This window comes from Microcaecilia unicolor, chromosome 3 (assembly GCF_901765095.1).
Source record: "Microcaecilia unicolor chromosome 3, aMicUni1.1, whole genome shotgun sequence".
NCBI lineage: Eukaryota > Metazoa > Chordata > Amphibia > Gymnophiona > Siphonopidae > Microcaecilia > Microcaecilia unicolor.
The window spans coordinates 156,674,257-156,690,705 of record NC_044033.1 but is presented as its reverse complement, the minus strand read 5'-3'; the positions used below and the strand labels follow the sequence as shown (position 1 = coordinate 156,690,705).

The 16,449-nt window shown below is 42.5% G+C and overlaps 1 protein-coding gene across 1 annotated transcript in view; it reads right to left on the bottom strand.

Moving 5' to 3' along the window:
- The window catches only part of HEATR1 (HEAT repeat containing 1), a 275,600-nt gene that overhangs the window by 215,360 nt on the left and 43,791 nt on the right, over positions 1 to 16,449 (bottom strand). The window contains 4 exon segments of the mRNA XM_030196518.1: positions 7,082 to 7,192; positions 8,302 to 8,407; positions 13,329 to 13,462; positions 14,043 to 14,254. Coding sequence (XP_030052378.1) covers positions 7,082 to 7,192; positions 8,302 to 8,407; positions 13,329 to 13,462; positions 14,043 to 14,254 — 563 coding nt within the window.

Sequence of the window (16,449 nt, the reverse complement as noted above, 5' to 3'; positions counted from 1 at the left end):
AGCTTGGGTGCTTAGGAGCACCTGTGTTAGTTTACGTGTTTTGCTTCCTGCTTTCTCCTTGTGGCTCCCCTGTTTCCCCTTAGTTAGTTTAGTGCTGTGGGGCACTGCTGTAGTTCAGTGCATAGGTGCACTGTGTTTAGGAGCACTTCTGTTAGTTTAGTGCTTAGGAGCACTTCTGTTAGTTTAGTGCTTAGGAGCATACTGTTGGTTTACTGTTAGGAGCATTTCTGTTGGTTTACTGTTAGGAGCACTTCTGTTGGTGTAGTGCTAGGAGCACTTCTGTTAGGTCCAGTAACCTAGGAGCACTTACTGTCAGCTTGTTCTAGTATCCTGGTCCCTGTGGTATCCTGTATCTGGTAAGTCCTGCTGGTCGCTAAACCCAGGGGCTCAACTCCTGGAGGACAGTGGCTAAGTGCAGGTGAAGCTGTACGGACCAGTCCGGTGTACTCCAGTCCAGTGTGCTCCGGTCCAGGGTGTTCCAGCCCGTGTGTTCCAGTCCAGTGCACTCCAGTCAGTCTACGCATTGCTATACCTTGGGCACAGATTCACAAGTACTGCAATACTGGGACAGACCGAAAGTCCATCAGCGTAGCATCCTGTTTCCAACAGTGGCCAATCCAGGTCACAAGTACCTGGCCAAGATCCCAAAACAGTACATTTTATGCTGCTTATTCTAGAAATAGCAGTGGATTTCCCCAAGTCCATTTATAATGGTCTATGGACTTTTCCTTTAAGAAGTCTCCAACCTTTTTTAACCCCACTAAGCTAACCGACTTTTACTACGTCTCTGGCAGTGATTCCAGAGTTTAAATTAACATGTTAAGAAATATTTTCTCCGATTCATTTTAAATTTACTACTTTGTAACTTCAATGCATGGCCACTAGTTCTAGTATTTTTGGAAAGAGTAAACATGCGATTCACCATTTCTACTCCACTTCATTATTTTATTATGTCTTCCCTCAGTTATCCTTTTCTCCAAGCTGAGCCTTAGCCGCTTTAGTCCTTTTCTCATAGGGAAGTCGTCCCATCCCCTTTATCATTTCGTCGCCCTTCTCTGTACCTTTTTCTAATTCCACTATATCTTTTTGAGATGCGTGACCAGAATTGAACACAATATTCGAATGTCGGTCGCACCAAGGAGCAATACAAAGGCATTATAATGTCCTCATTTTTGTTTTCCATTCCTTTCCTAATAATACCTATATTCTATTTGCTTTCTTAGCGGCCGCCCGCACACTGAGCAGAGGGGTTTCAATGTATCATCAACAATGACGCCTAGATCCCTTTCCTGGTCAGTGACTCCTAACGTGGAACTTTACATTACATAACTATAATCTGGGTTCCTCTTTTCCAAATGCATCACCTGCACTTGTCACATTAATGTCATCTGCCATTTAGATGCCAGTCCTCTTGTAATTTTTCACAATCCTCTCATGATTTAAGAACTTTGAATAACTTTGTGTCATCAGCAAATTTAATTACCTCACTAGTTACCCCTCTCTAGATCCATTATAGATATGTTAAAAAGCAGCGTCCTAGCACAGACCCTGGGGAACCCCACTATCTACCTTTCTCCATTGAGAATACTGACGATTTAACCCTACTCTCTGTTTTCTATCTTTTAACAGTTTTTAATCCACAATAGGACTATCTCCTATCCCATGACTTTCCAATTTCCTCTGGAATCTTTCATGAAGTACTCTGTCAAACACTCTTTACAGCACTTAAGTTCAACGGGGCCACCGTTTCACCCGATGTGGCTTCTTCAGGTTCTCGTGCTGTTCTGATGTAGATTCATTCCAATCATCAATCTTTCTTGGATTCAAAAAGTCCTCCTTTAAAGATGGCCCCATTGAACTTAAGTGCTGTATTTACAGAAACTGGTAACTGTTTTTGTTTACTATTTAAATCACTAGATTTTGCACATTTTCAAATAAAAGAGGAGTTTTATGGTGACCGATGAAAGAAATTATGAACCAGCACGATATTAATGAAGTTGGTCATGTCCATGGGTTCCTTCCCAAGGATATCTGAGGTCTCCTTTCCTCCTTAAAATTTAAATTTTGGAACATGAGTTATAGGTGTGTTAGCGTTTTTAACGCGCCTGTAAATTTAAAGAGCGTTAAACGCTAATGCGTCTATACATTTCTACGGGCATGTTAGCGTTTAACACGCATAAACCATTTCCGCACGTTAAAAAAGCTCACACACCCATACAGCCGCTTATTACACCTAGCCCTTAGTTTAGTATTGTACTTTGTCAAACGCCTTTTGAAAATTCAGATACACAATACTAACTGGCTCACCTGTATCCACATGTTTGTTCACCCTTTCAAAGAAATGTAATAGATTGGTGAGGCAAGATTTCCCTTCACTAAACCCATGCTGGCTTTGTTTCACTAATCCATACTTTTGAATACGCTCAGTAATATTGTTCTTTATAATAATCTCTACCATTTTGCCCGGCACCGATGTCAGGCTTACCAGTCTATAATTTCCCAGATCACCTCTGGAACCTTTTTTAAAAATCGGCGTTACATTGGCCACCCTCCAATCTTCCGGAACCATATTTGATTTTAAAGATAAATTACATATTGCTAACAGTAGTTTTGCAAGTTCATTTTTCAATTCTATCAGTACTCGGGGATGAATAGCATCCGGTCCAGGAGATCTGCTACGCCTTAATTTGTCAAATTGTGCCATTACATCTTCCAGGTTTATAGAGATTCCAGTCAGTTTCTCTGACTCATCAGCTTTGAATACCATTTCTGGTACCAGTTTCTCTCCCAAATCTTCCTCAGTGAAGACCAAAGCAAAGAATTCATTTAATCTCTAAGCTATGGCTTTGTCTTCCTTGATTGCCCCTTTTACCCCTCAGTCATCTAGCAGTCAAACCGATTCTTTTGCCAGCTTCTTGCATTTAATATACCTAAAATAAATTTTAATATATGTTTTTGCCTCCAACGCAATCTTTTTTTTTAAAGTCTCTCTTTGCCTTATCAGTGCTTTGCATTTGACCTTGCCAATCTTTAGGCTGTTTCTTATTTTCAGTCGGTTCTTCTCCATTTTCTGAAGGATTTTCTTTTAGCTCTAACCAGTTCCCTTCACCTCACTTTTTAACCATGCCAGCTGTTGTTTGGGTCTTCCTGCCTCTTTTTTTTAATACACGTTAATATATTTGGCCTGGGCTTCCAGGATGGTGTTTTGAACAGCACTCATACCTGATGTAAATTTTTGACCTTCGTGGCTGCCCTTTTTAAGTTTTTTTTTTTTTGTTTACCGTTCTTGAAAGTTAAACGCTAATGTATTGGATTTCCTGTGTGTACTTACTCCAAAGCTGATATCAAATCTGATCATATTATGATCACTGTTATCAAGCGGCCCCAGCACTATTACCTCCTGCACCAGATCATGCACTCCACTAAGGACTAGGTCTAGAATTTTTTCTTCTCTTGTTGGATCCTGTACCAGCTGCTCCATAAAGCAGTCCTTGATTTCGTCAAGGAATTTTACCTCCCTAGCATGCCCTGATGTTACATTTATCCAGTCAGTATCGGGGTAATTGAAATCACCCATTATTATTGTGTTGCCCAGTTTGCTAACCTCCTTAATTTCTGATAACATTTCAACATCCATCTGTTCATCCTGGTCAGGCGGATAGTAGTACACTCCTATCACTATCCTTTTCCCCTTTACACATGGAATTTCAATCCATAGGGATTCCAAGATGTGTTTTGTTTCCTGCAGAATTTTCAATCTATTTGATTCAATGCCCCCCTTAGCATACAAACCTACCCCTCCACCAGTTTGATCCACCCTATCACTACGATATAATTTGTACCCTGGTATGACAGTATCCCACTGTTTATCCTCCTTCCACCAGGTCTCAGATATGCCTGTTATATCTAATTTTTCATTTAGTGCAATATATTCTAACTGTCCCATCTTACTTCTTAGGCTTCTGGCATTTGCATATAGACTTTTCAAACTATGTTTGTTCCTATTTACATCTTGCTCATCAGCTGACAGTGTTAATTTGTAATCTTTTGTCTAATTTTTACTTAAGGTCACCTGATCTACTATGGTCTCTTTTGCAACCTCGCTATCGGGATACCATATCTTCCCTGTTTTGGTGATATTGTTGAAAGATACCTTGTTCCGAACCATGCATTTTTCAATGACTGTCGACCTGGATGCCATGTCAAAAACTTGCCCCTGGCCAAGAACTTGAAACACGCCTTCTACTGCTTTACCAACTGGCGAAGGCTCGGCCTGCTCCAGAGGGAGCGCATCAACCAAGTCTGACAGCTGCCATACCGAGTTCTGCAAGTAGACGCTCATGAAGAGCTGATATGACTGAATACGGGCGATGAGCATAGAGGCCTGATACATTTTCCTCCCAAAAGAGTCCAGGGTTCTAGCTGATACTGGCACCTCCTGAATAGAGGGGGAGCGGTCCTCCCGGCATCAACACTTCTCGGGTGCCGATTCCCTTGGCACCCCGGAGCTCTTGGCACCATGCATGGAAGGAGATCGGTGTCAATGCTTCATGGAAGAAGATTGATGTCAATGCTTCTTGGACTTTGCCTGATGCACGTCACCCATGCTCCTCTGTGCCAATGAGGACGTTGAATCCTCCCGTCGCCTCGGGGTCGGGTTCGACAATGGACAGTTCCGGAGGGGGCCTGCATAGCAGGAGGCCTCCAGTCATGTGGAAACCCACTCGATGCCTCACTTCTCCCAGTGTCATGGGACCTCGAAGCAGCCATCCCTACCTGGGATCCTGGGATCGGTGCGACGCTCAACGTCGATGCCAACATCAAGGGACAGGACCGGGCTCCAAAAATCCTGGCGCGTTGAGCTTCTCGGGAAACCTGAATCCCCTTCTTCATACAAAGACAGAGGAACACAATTGGCTGGGCTATGGTCATGGCGGAAAAATCCAAACTGACCCAGCGCGTTCGCGCTGCAGGCGGGAAGGCACTCGCACATGTGTGCTGGAGCCCTGCTCACGCTCCAGGAAGTTCTTGTTTTTTCTATGGCATATTGCTGAATCTGGTAATGCGGGAGCGGCGTCTACCCACTTGTGAGAATGGTAAGCCTGTTTGTTCTCACAGAATCATCATTCCAAAAGAAAGCTCTGTGGTACAATGCAACTATTACATAAGTGCTAGCAGTAAATGTAAGAGACCATGACCACATACCCCGGGGCTTAGGAGTGAGGTTCATTACTTTCATGGTATGCACAAAACTAACTTTTGGAGACATTGTTCCTGAGGAAATACACAGAGAAGGAACTAAGGGAGTATTAATCTAGGACAGCTGAAGATATGGATGTCATACTTAGGGTCTTGAACTGTGATTATAAATCAGCTGGAAATATGCAGATACTCAGTGTAACTGCTCAACTAGCCACCACCCCATCCTAGGCAGACTAGCATCAGCAGTATAAAAGGAACTTTCCCTACAGCACTATTTCGACCCAACTTATTGTAAAGGACACATTAATATGAAATTCATAGATGCTTTACAATGAGGGTCAACCTGCTGCCGGTATCCTCTCGCTGCGGAAGTCTATCACTGCGTATAAAAGTATGGCTCAGAGATTCTCATTTGGGGATAAACCTGTGCAAGGTTCGGATTTTGGATTTTAGAATACTTGATTTTTTTTTTAATCTAAGCTCAGCATAAGTTATATTCAGGACACAAGTTACTTCCATGCCCAAGTGGGCTCACAGTCTAATTTGCACCACAGTAATAAACCATGCTTGTAAATATCAGGAAATAACATACTGTGGGTAGAATACCAATTTTTTTTATTGCTCTCCCAATAAATTGCTTGCTCACTGCTATCACGTCAAATAACTATAACTGCTATATATACCACACAGTAACACAGTAAACAACAGCAGATAAAGACCCATTGGTCCATGTAGTTTGCCCAACAAGGTGGCCAGAGCCACGTCACCCATGCTTAAATGCTGGATGTCAAGTTTCCACCATGCCAACCCCAGCGCTGGAGTTTCTGAATCTTCTTTCAGTCTTTTGCCATATGCAGTACACAGACTGTAGACGTCCGTCCGGCATCGGCCTCAGTTCCCCCATGCTGGATTTGGCCATGTTGAGTTTCCACCCTCTTTCTATGTAGGCGTTCCAAGTCTCTATCCCACACATTTCTGAATATATTTTATTGTATCTACATTTTTTTGTGGTGGAAAGGATTAACAAAATGCATGAATGAGTGTGTGTGTGTATATGCAGATGTTCTTGATGTACTTATGGGACAAGATCAGCACCTCTGGTCAGAATATAAACAGCAGCTTATGAACAGCTGTTCAGAGGCTGAGACATCAGAGAGGAGGGAAAAGACTTCTTTAGTCTACATCAAGCCTCATGTCATAAAGAAAATCATTTAACAGCTATTCTCTGCTCAAGGACACAGCACACACAGTTATACATTTTTTAGGGAGATTTTCAGCTTGGTTGACTTTCTCAAAAGTAAAACATCTCTAGTACTCACGCTGAGTGAACTCCACCCAGTGCACATTGTATCTGGGGAGAAGATCCCTAACACATAGGTAGGAAACTCGTCTTTAGGGGAAATAAACAGATCTGCTTTTTGAGGAACCAAATTATACCAAGTAGCCCAATTCTGAGTCAAATAGATGCTCATGCCAATATGTCTGAAGAATATTCATAGCAGGTATCATGGCGATCAGACCAGTCTAAATCCTAAGGGGGACTGGCCACCCATTGGTCTAATGCACAGAGGAGTGGCAAGTGGGTAGGACAACTCAGTAATCAAACAAGTGACACTGAAATACAGGATAACTATACAGATTAGAGCTTCCCAAACTGGGATCAGGACCCCAAGTTGGGTGACAAAAACCAACATTTGGGTTTGTGACCTGGGAAGGGGCTCTCCAAAGGTGTATCATTATTCTGTACTTCCAGGGTGCAGCACAATTTTACTTGGCTGCATCATGGGGTCAAAGCCACAAAAAACTTGGAAAGCACTGATACAGACAGATGCTAAAACTGTCACCATGATGCCCAGACAAACAGAGAAAGAAGACTTACTTTCTCTCGAGAAGCCTGATGAGAGGAAGGAGTCTTTTCTTCAGCATGGACATTTCCTCAGAATCAGCACCATTCTTTGTACCATAGGCGAGGAACTCTTCCAGAAACATTCTAATACCATAAGGGACAGAAACAAATTAAAGAGCAGATAAGTGGAATCAGAAACCTCTGCTGGTATAACATCAGGGTGTGATGTCCTGAGCAGAATCAACATTCCAAGTTTCTCAGTCTGCTCATCCTATGCACTCAGTACAATCAGCATGTTACTCAACACAGAAATGCATGACCTTGTAAACCATACCAGTATAACAGTGTATCTAGGCCTCAGCTGTACAGATGATATTATACCAAAAACTGGGTCAAGAAGATTTAAAACAATGGAGAAAAAAAGAAGTGACTTAAAATAATTTAATGAGTTCAACATGGAGACTGGTAAAAATAAATTAAATGGGGACTTAGTTGGGCTAATTCAATGGCTCTAGTTAACTGGAGTTTCTGATATGAACCCTGAACCTACACCTGGCAAAGTCTGGGGATGCAGCAGAGAAAAGATTTCAGTCACCCGGAAGGAGTGAAGTTTACCTCCCAAAAAGTTGATAATTTTATTTAGAAACATCTTTTTAAATTTTTAAATTAAAAAAAAAGACTTGTGTATCTTTCACCAGGTCATTTCCTTGTGTTCCTTTGTACTTCCAGTTCAACTGGAACCAAGGCTGAGATCTTGTGCAATGAGCCTTTGCTCATTAACAAGCCACAGATATTTACACTATATCTTAATCCACCCCCCCCCCCCTCAACATACCTGGTCTGGTCACTGCTGTGATACCCCTTCGCTTAGGGTGATATACTAAGGCTCCCAATGGAACCATGTAATCACAGGCCTAGAATATCAGAAATCACCACAGAGCAATGATCATGAGTCCGTCCCCTCTCCACCAGGAGCCATGAATGCCATTTTTGCAGCATCTCTAGGTCTGGGGGAGCGAAGACACAACTCAGGGATCAAACTGGGGATCTTCAGCATGATGGTGCAAAGAACTAGCCACCTGAGCCATCAATTATTATAGCATTTATTATTCAACAAAAGTTAACCTGTTCTGAAAATCTGGGGCCAGATGGCAGCCATTACACTTAACACAGCCCACTCATAGCTTCTAATTACTAACAACCTCAGGAAGAAAAGCCTTCCTCTGATTTAAAAAAAAAAAAAAATCTCTTACTTGGCTAATAATCGGTCTAGGTCCTTCTCCAGAGGTATGCAAGTAAGAATGGCCTCTAGCTGTCTCGTGAATACGTCTTTATCTGTTTCCTCTAAGGACACCTCCCCTGCTCCATGACAAGAAGCAAAATAAAGATGCAAAGGTTACATAAAATCAAAAGACAGTCTCTACTTCTATTTCTTTCAAAGAAGCTGCAAGAGTGGGGAGGAAGAAAGAAGGCAAAAAAAGGAGGTAATTAAAGCAAAAGAATTTGCAAAATTAGAGAATGATCTGTATACTGAAAGCTTGGCCTATGACTGAAGCATATGCTTATTTATTTGTAATTTTAATACAGATTTATTAATATCCCAAGCAATGTCACAATGCATGTAAATGTCATTACAATTTAAACAAAACAGAAACAAACACCAAATCTTTAAACAGACTGAAATAATTTAGACACAGGATACAATAGAAAAAAAAAATAGAAGTATCAACAAAGAGTCTTTAATCATTTAAACATTTCGCTTTATTTTCCTAACCTTACCCCAGCACATAATGTAGTCCTCCCACCCCAAAACAATAACAGAGAATCAGCCTTACAAAACTAAGCCCTTTCTGAGTGTCCTGAGTTGAAAATGCAATGGGCCCAATATTCAGCCAGTGGTGATCAGCGTTTTGCTGACCACCACTGGTGTTAAACTTATAAATTCAATACCAAGCCATGTTTGGGCACCAGCACTGAATTTCCGGGTTTGGGGAGCCAGCTAACCCAAAGCCAGTTAAGTGTGATATTCAGCACTTAACCAGCTATGGGGCACTACATAAAGATAGGACTGACTTTTATGCAGTCCTATTTATGTGGTGACTTTGCCCAGTTAAAAGCTGAATATCAGCACTTACCCGGCCAATTGCCAAATCCACCCCGGGAACAGCCCCAAAATAGCCAGTTTTCAGTTTGCCACTAATCAGTTGTTTTCCATGGCACTAACCAGTTTAAGTGACGCTGAAAATTAGTGGTTAACCCCAAACAGGTGATTTAAGTAGCCAGGAGCCATTTTGGACCAGTTAAATAGCTGGTCTAATATGTTTAGAGCTGCAGTTGTATGCAAAAATGTAGACTCCCCAGATCAAATTTTATGTTTCCGTGAATCCTTATGTGAACAGAAGCTGATCAAGCTTCTAAATAGTAGCGATATACAGGACATCCTATACAATAAAACGCACCTCCAACATTCTGAAGCTGACTGCATGGCTGACGCATTCCTGCTCTCTGTATCCATCTCCTGAATTAACATCATGTACTTCCGGGTTTGTCACAAGCAGAAGTGACCAACCACACGAGGTTTCTCGGCTTCAGAATGTTGGAGGTGCATTCTATTAAATAGGATTGGTCAGTTCCTTGAAGCACAGCCAGAGCTCAGCGTCTTGCACAGTAACACTCAGATACTAGAGAGAGAGAGGGGGACCTGACACCAGAGAGGGGGGGGGGAGGGTATCTGTCACACACACACTCTCTCTCTCACACACACACTCTCTCTCGCACAGTCAATGTCTTTCTCTCACTCTCACACACTCTATGTCTCACACTGTATCACATTCACTCTCTATGTGTCACACACACACTCTCTTGGTCTCATACACTCAGTCTCACAGAGAGTCTGTGTCTCACACATACTCTCTCTCTCTCGCACACACTGTATCTATGTGAAACACACTCTCTCTCTCACACTGTCTCACATACGCACTTGCACACACTCTCATTCTCACACACACACACTCGCACCCAGACTCACTCTCTCTCACACACACACTCGCACATTCACTCTCTCTCTCACACATAGTCACTCTCACATACACTCTCTCAAACATACACACTCCGAGGAAAACCTTGCTAGCGCCCGTTTCATTTGTGTCAGAAACGGGCCTTTTTTACTAGTCTTTCTATAATCTTTATTGTGTAACCACTATAAATGTAATGGTTTTTTTTATATAGATTCAAAATAAGAAAACTGTGAATATTACAGGTGTAAAATGTTGGCACCCTTTGACTCAGTACTTGGAGGAATTAGCACCTAGCTCATACCTTTTCAGTAGTAGCAGGAATAGCAGATTCCAAATATTTACTATAGCTAGTAAAGAGTCTCTATTCTTGCTTTTGAAAATTTTCACTACTTTTCCCTGCTGAACTCTTAGCTCAGAATTTCAATGGAATGCCGATTATCCGGATGTCCAATTATTTGAACTGGTGCTGTAGCTTATTGTGTTTAAATCTGAAACAAAATCTATACACGGTACTGTATTCTGGAAACTAAAAACAGGTTTTTAACAATGTTATGAAAAATATGTAATAAAAACTGTGTGCTATTACGATACAATACTGTACAGTACAGCACCTGTAATACAGTGACGTAGCTATGAGTGGGGTTCTGGGTGGGCACAGGTCCACCCAGTAGCAGCACCTCACTCCTTCTGTTTCCCTCTCCTCCACTGGTGACCCAGCGCTGAAGGACTGAAATACAGGAAAGTCTGCAGTTCTAAACATAGTTTACACCTGCAGCTCTGAAAGTGAGAAGGTTACTGTAGCTCTGTGAAAGAGAACACTGCTGGAGCTCTGAAAAATAAAAGATATCTGCCACTAAAGTGGAGAAGAGACTGCTGAAGTTTTTAAGCACAGAGGAATATCTGGGGCTCCCAAACAAAGCAGATATGTGTTGCACCAACAGAGAAGCAACTTCAGCTGAGCAAAGTAACAGCAGGCACGGACTGTGAAAGAGAGGAATCTCCTGAAGCTCAAAGGCCAGCATTACACAGGAGTCAGTGGCGTAGCCAGACCTGATATTTTGGGTGGATCCAGAGCTAATATGGGTGGGCACTATATATATGGATGTGACTAGTGTTTCTTGGGGCACTCCTAAGTAATGCCTTAGAACGTACTTGATGACAAATTTTTAATAAATTGTCTGCCCAACAGCTGTCCTGCATCAACATAAACCACATACACACTTGGAACCTATACTGCAAACCTTACCAACACGAATTCTGAACACACAAATACCAATAACAGCACCTTTAAAAAGGCAGCAGTGAGTATACACAACCACAATATGTGTTCTACTGGAAAAGCCAGACAAGTAAGACCGATATAGATACCACACAAACCACATGCCAGCAGAATCTCCCACCTGGGTCACATGCAAAACAGATCAACCCTCATCAATTGTAGGACCAAAAATTTGAAATTGGCCTGCAGCCCAACATCAGCCCTGCCCTACCCCCCCAATCCCTCTCTGTAGCATGGCATCAGCCATATCCATCCCTTTATACCCCCGCATCCATCCCTGTAGCCTGGCATGGGCCCTAACCTTCTCTTCCTACCTCCACCCATCCATCCCTGTAGCCCGGCATCAGCTCTACCCTTCCATACCCCACCCCCAATCACTCTATCCCTGTAGCCCAGCATCAGCCCTAACCTTCCCTACCCTCCCCATCACTCCACCCTTATAGCTCGGCATCAGCCCAACCCTTCCCTACTCCCTATCACTCCATCCCAGTAGCTTGGCATCAGCCCTACCCTTTTCTAACCCCCCATCACTCCATCCCTGTAGCTCAGCACCAGCCCTACCCTTCCATACACCCCCATCACTCCATCCCAGTAGCCCAGCATTGTCCCTATCCCCAATCCATCCCTGTAGCCCAGCATTGGCCAAACCCACCTATCCATCCCTGTAGCTCAGCATCAGCCCTACCCCCATCATCCATCCCTGTAGCCCAACAATGGCCCTGTCCTTCCCTTCCTACCCCACCTCCATCTACCCCCATAGCCCAGGATCTGCCCTACCCCCTATCCCTCCCTATAGCCAGACAGGCTGAGGATATCAGACAGATTGACCAGTGCTGTATAATTATCTGATAATGGCTTCACTTATGGGCCAATGCTCAGAATCAAACGTGAGCAATAGAGACGATTAGCATCGGACTAGCACCTACATTAGTGAGTGCAGATTGCTTAAGAGCTCTAGCGCTGGAAACAACATGCGCACCAAAGATTAGCACAAAGAGCAAGCTAATGTAGCCAAACAGATGTTAATGATGTAATTTCCTATTCACTCCCAATGCTCAGAGAACAGCGCACAAAACAAAGCCGCCTTACCGCTGAAAAATAGTGCCAGCTTAGACCACATGTTAGGGTGTTTAAAGAGAGAATTTCTCATGATTCCTTCTTTAAAATCTGTTGGTTTTTATATAACTTGGAAGAAGGAAGCTCATGCAAGCCCCTAAGTGCTGGTAGTGAGAGACGAATGTGTGTGAGTCAGAGCAAACACAAAAGTGAAAGCACATATTGGCGCTTGTTTCCTGCATTTAAATATAAGCCTTCCAAGTAAAAAAAGAAAAAAAAAATTTTTGAACCGCTTTGTGCGGTAAACAAACATGAAATGTGTGCTTCACTTTTGGGTTTGCCAGGCAACATGCACACAGGAGCTGAGCTTACCACAAAATTCTTCTGCGCATGCACCAAGCACATTCCCCCCTTTCTTTCATTTTTACAGCACACACATAATTTGAATATCATTTCCTTTGAGCATTGGGTGGTTAGGTTTCTGCGGTATGGTTTCTGTGTTGTTAGCTTACCGCAGGAGTACTGTGCATTGGCCTATTAAAGCACAGAAGATCTGTAAAGGCAAGGTACTAGCAGAACCACTTCTGTATCCAAACACTCCAACTTTGTTGCAATTTTTGCCAGCACCTGAATATCTCATTGCGGTAAACTCAAGGACAAAAGTGACGTAGTTATCAACATAGGCTACCATTAAGATATGTTATTCTACCACTGATGCATGCTATTTTAGCACAGGTTCCCTTTTATGCATTGAGACCTAGTCACTAATAACTGGTGTTAACAATAAAACAATGTATGTTAATGGTAGTCCAAGCTGATAACTTCCCCCAAGTTACCTTCAAGTTGGGTTCTACTCTCCAACCTTTATGAGCCAGAAAGGTAAAATCTGTGTAATAAAGCTTCATCCATCAGGTGCCTGCATACCTACCAACAGAGTGGTTAACAACAGCATGGATGAAGCCAGGTAGCAGGTACCGCAGAAGAGCTGTGAAATCATATGCCGCCCCCATTGCCTGCAAAGTAGAGATCAGGTCTGGAAGGTCACACAGGTGCTGGAATGACCTATGCAGGGTAGCAAGATACAGAAAACAAGTCAACAGGTTTCATCATGTTCACTGCTGATACCGGGAGCAAAACAATCTGGAGAATTCACATCAGATTTTTACATTCCTTCCCTCTCTTCTCCAAGGCCAAGCATGCCCAAGCTCATGGAAGAAAGTAAATACTTGTAGAGATCAGGCCATGTTTTAGTGGACCAGTACTCTACTCATAGCATATAATGAAAGATTATAACTTCTGCAACAGCCTGACTATAAAATTACCCATTGTTTGCTGATTTATGGACTTGGAAAATCAAATCAAGACTTAACACCCTGCTTTCAATAGGGTCTTAGAGGTACAGGGAGATGCCACAACATGCTCAGTATCACAGAAGTGGTGGTAGAGGAGAGCTCTGAAATCATGGTTTATGACATGCCTAAACTAATTTGGTGAGTTAAATAATGGATCACTGCTCCTTGGGATATCTGAAGATTAACCCTGAAATAGCAATAGCTATATTCTGAGAGCCCTATAAATGTTAGAATCAACAGCCATTCACACTTACTAGAAAGGATGGGATTCTCAGGCCACCATTACCTACTTTTTGCCCAGCCTTTCCATTTTCTGGCTCTGCAGGAGCACGACAAGGCAGCCCAACCCCTCCCTGAGCAGAGAAGGTGTTCTGGTCAATGTCCTGCTGATCTGGGAGGTGAAAGACTGAACCAGAGATGCTTCCATGACCACCTTCACTGCTAACTGACAGATTATCATGTATGTAGCAGCCTTATAATCCACCAACAAAGACTTCATACCCTGGGGGACAAAAAAAAGGGGGAGAAAACAGGAAAATGTGCGCACAAAGTTACTCTATAAGGGAAAGTAAAGCAGCATTTCAGCCTAGGCAACCTTAGTGTCAGAAATGTCTGCTTTCAGATTTAGTGCTGAGAAGTAGGACTATGCACAGGCTGCAGAAGAAAATAATGAAGAAAATGTTATTGCTTTTTTAACAAGGTACAAGGGGTTGTGTCTGGTTGTACATCCAAAGTTCCCTCCAACCAGCTGCTAAGTCTGTTCAGATCATCTGAAAATAGAAAATCCCTAAAGGAAACATATGACACACACACACACACACGTGTGCATGTGTGTGTATTTGTGTCTGATATGATTTCTGTCAGGAGTTTATATGATAAATACAAAAAATATATTAGTTATTTTCTCCTGTCAATTTATTATAGCTCATGTGCACTATAAACCTGTAAGGGAGCGCTAGCTACCTTTCAGCTACACAGTTAGAAAAAAAGTGCTGTTTTCAGAGTGAATACATCACTGTTCACTGGCCCCATGCAGACAATAGTTTCTTGTATTCACCTAGCTAGTAAGTGTCAATGTTTTGGCAATGCATCAAGCTACATTACAGATCATAGTCTGGGGTCAATAGTGACCTTGGAGAAAGAGGTACATGCTTTCTTAAGCTGGATAATGCTCTAACAGCAATTCATGAACTTTCACAGAAGTAGCAGCCCAAGACACTGGAAAAAAAACTCACACTGGCGGTCTACAGTTCCTCTAGTACAATGCATTGAAACAGTACTCCCTGTGCACCATGAAATTCTAAGAGAAAGTGAAGTTACTCACCTGTAATAGGTATTCTCTGAGGACAGCAGGCCAAGTATTCTCACAGATGGGTGACATCATCCGACAGAGACTAGCTCTGAGAAGAATTTTCTAGTAGCATCCCACCATGCATGTACGAGCATTTATATGGCTGAACTTCTGTGCCAGTGATTTCATATTTTTATGCTGCAATTGTCTTAAAGGTGCTCTCTAGAACTGTGTCTTGAACCTGTGCCAAGTGACGTATTCCAATCAACTTGGTTACACAGAATTTGGTGACTGGTTCTGGTGTCTGTCTTAAAGTTGTGTTTATTAGAATTGTGTTTTGAATCTTCAGTGCCAGAGACCTAATTCAATCAATTTGGTTACATAGCACCTAGTGACTCATACCTTGAGAGGAGAGGCAATTTATGTACAGCTGTGTAGTTAGAGAAAAAAAACCCAGAACTTGTTTACCTTGGGAGCTGGGAGCTATACTGGCCATTTTCAGAATTGGTTTGATTGGTAACATCCCCCAAACAATGACAGACTGGTGAAAAGCAGAAAATTCTTACTGCTCGGAGACTCCATTATCAGAGACATTAACTTAGGAACACAGTTCAAGGGTTCCAACCTAGTGAAATGCCTTCCAGGATCTTCAGCTACAAGATGTACCGACCAAATTCTGAAAGTGATCCGAGAAGAGAGCGAGGCTTCAAATACTGATGTTGTAATTCACCTGGGGACAAATGACCTGGCCAACAATAGCAAATTTACAGCACACAGAGCATTCCAGAAGCTTGGGGAGTGACTGAAATCTTTGGTTCGGACTGTGGCTTTTTCTGAAGTAATTCCCACGTGGGGGGAGGAAGAAGAAAGACTACACAAAACAGTGGAGTTCAATAAGTGGCTTGAGTCTTGGTATAAAGAAGGATTTAGTTACATAGGGGCATGGGGTAATGCCAGGATAAATAACAGTCTGTACTGTAATGACGGGCTACATCTTTCGGTGACGGGAAAAAGGATCCTTGGGGAGAAATTCAGACAGTATGTTTCTAGACATATAAACTAGAAGGTGGGGGTGACAAAAGGAAACAAGGGAATTCGGAAAGTCACCCCCCAGAATAAACATGATGGCAGAGGGAAAGGTTATCTAACTATAGGAAACCACCTAAACTCACTATGCAGATGGAAAGCAATGAGCACAAATGCTCGTAGTCTAGGTAAAAAGGTTCAAGACTTGCAAGCCCTGATGTTTGAAGAAAACTTGGATATTGTTGCTATTACAGAGACGTGGTTCAATGATTCCCATGAATGGGATGTGACTATACAGGGCTATAATCTTTTTAGAAAGGATAGAGGGGGTCAAAGGGGTGGAGTGGTGCTGTACGTGAGAGACAATATCAGAGCGGTTG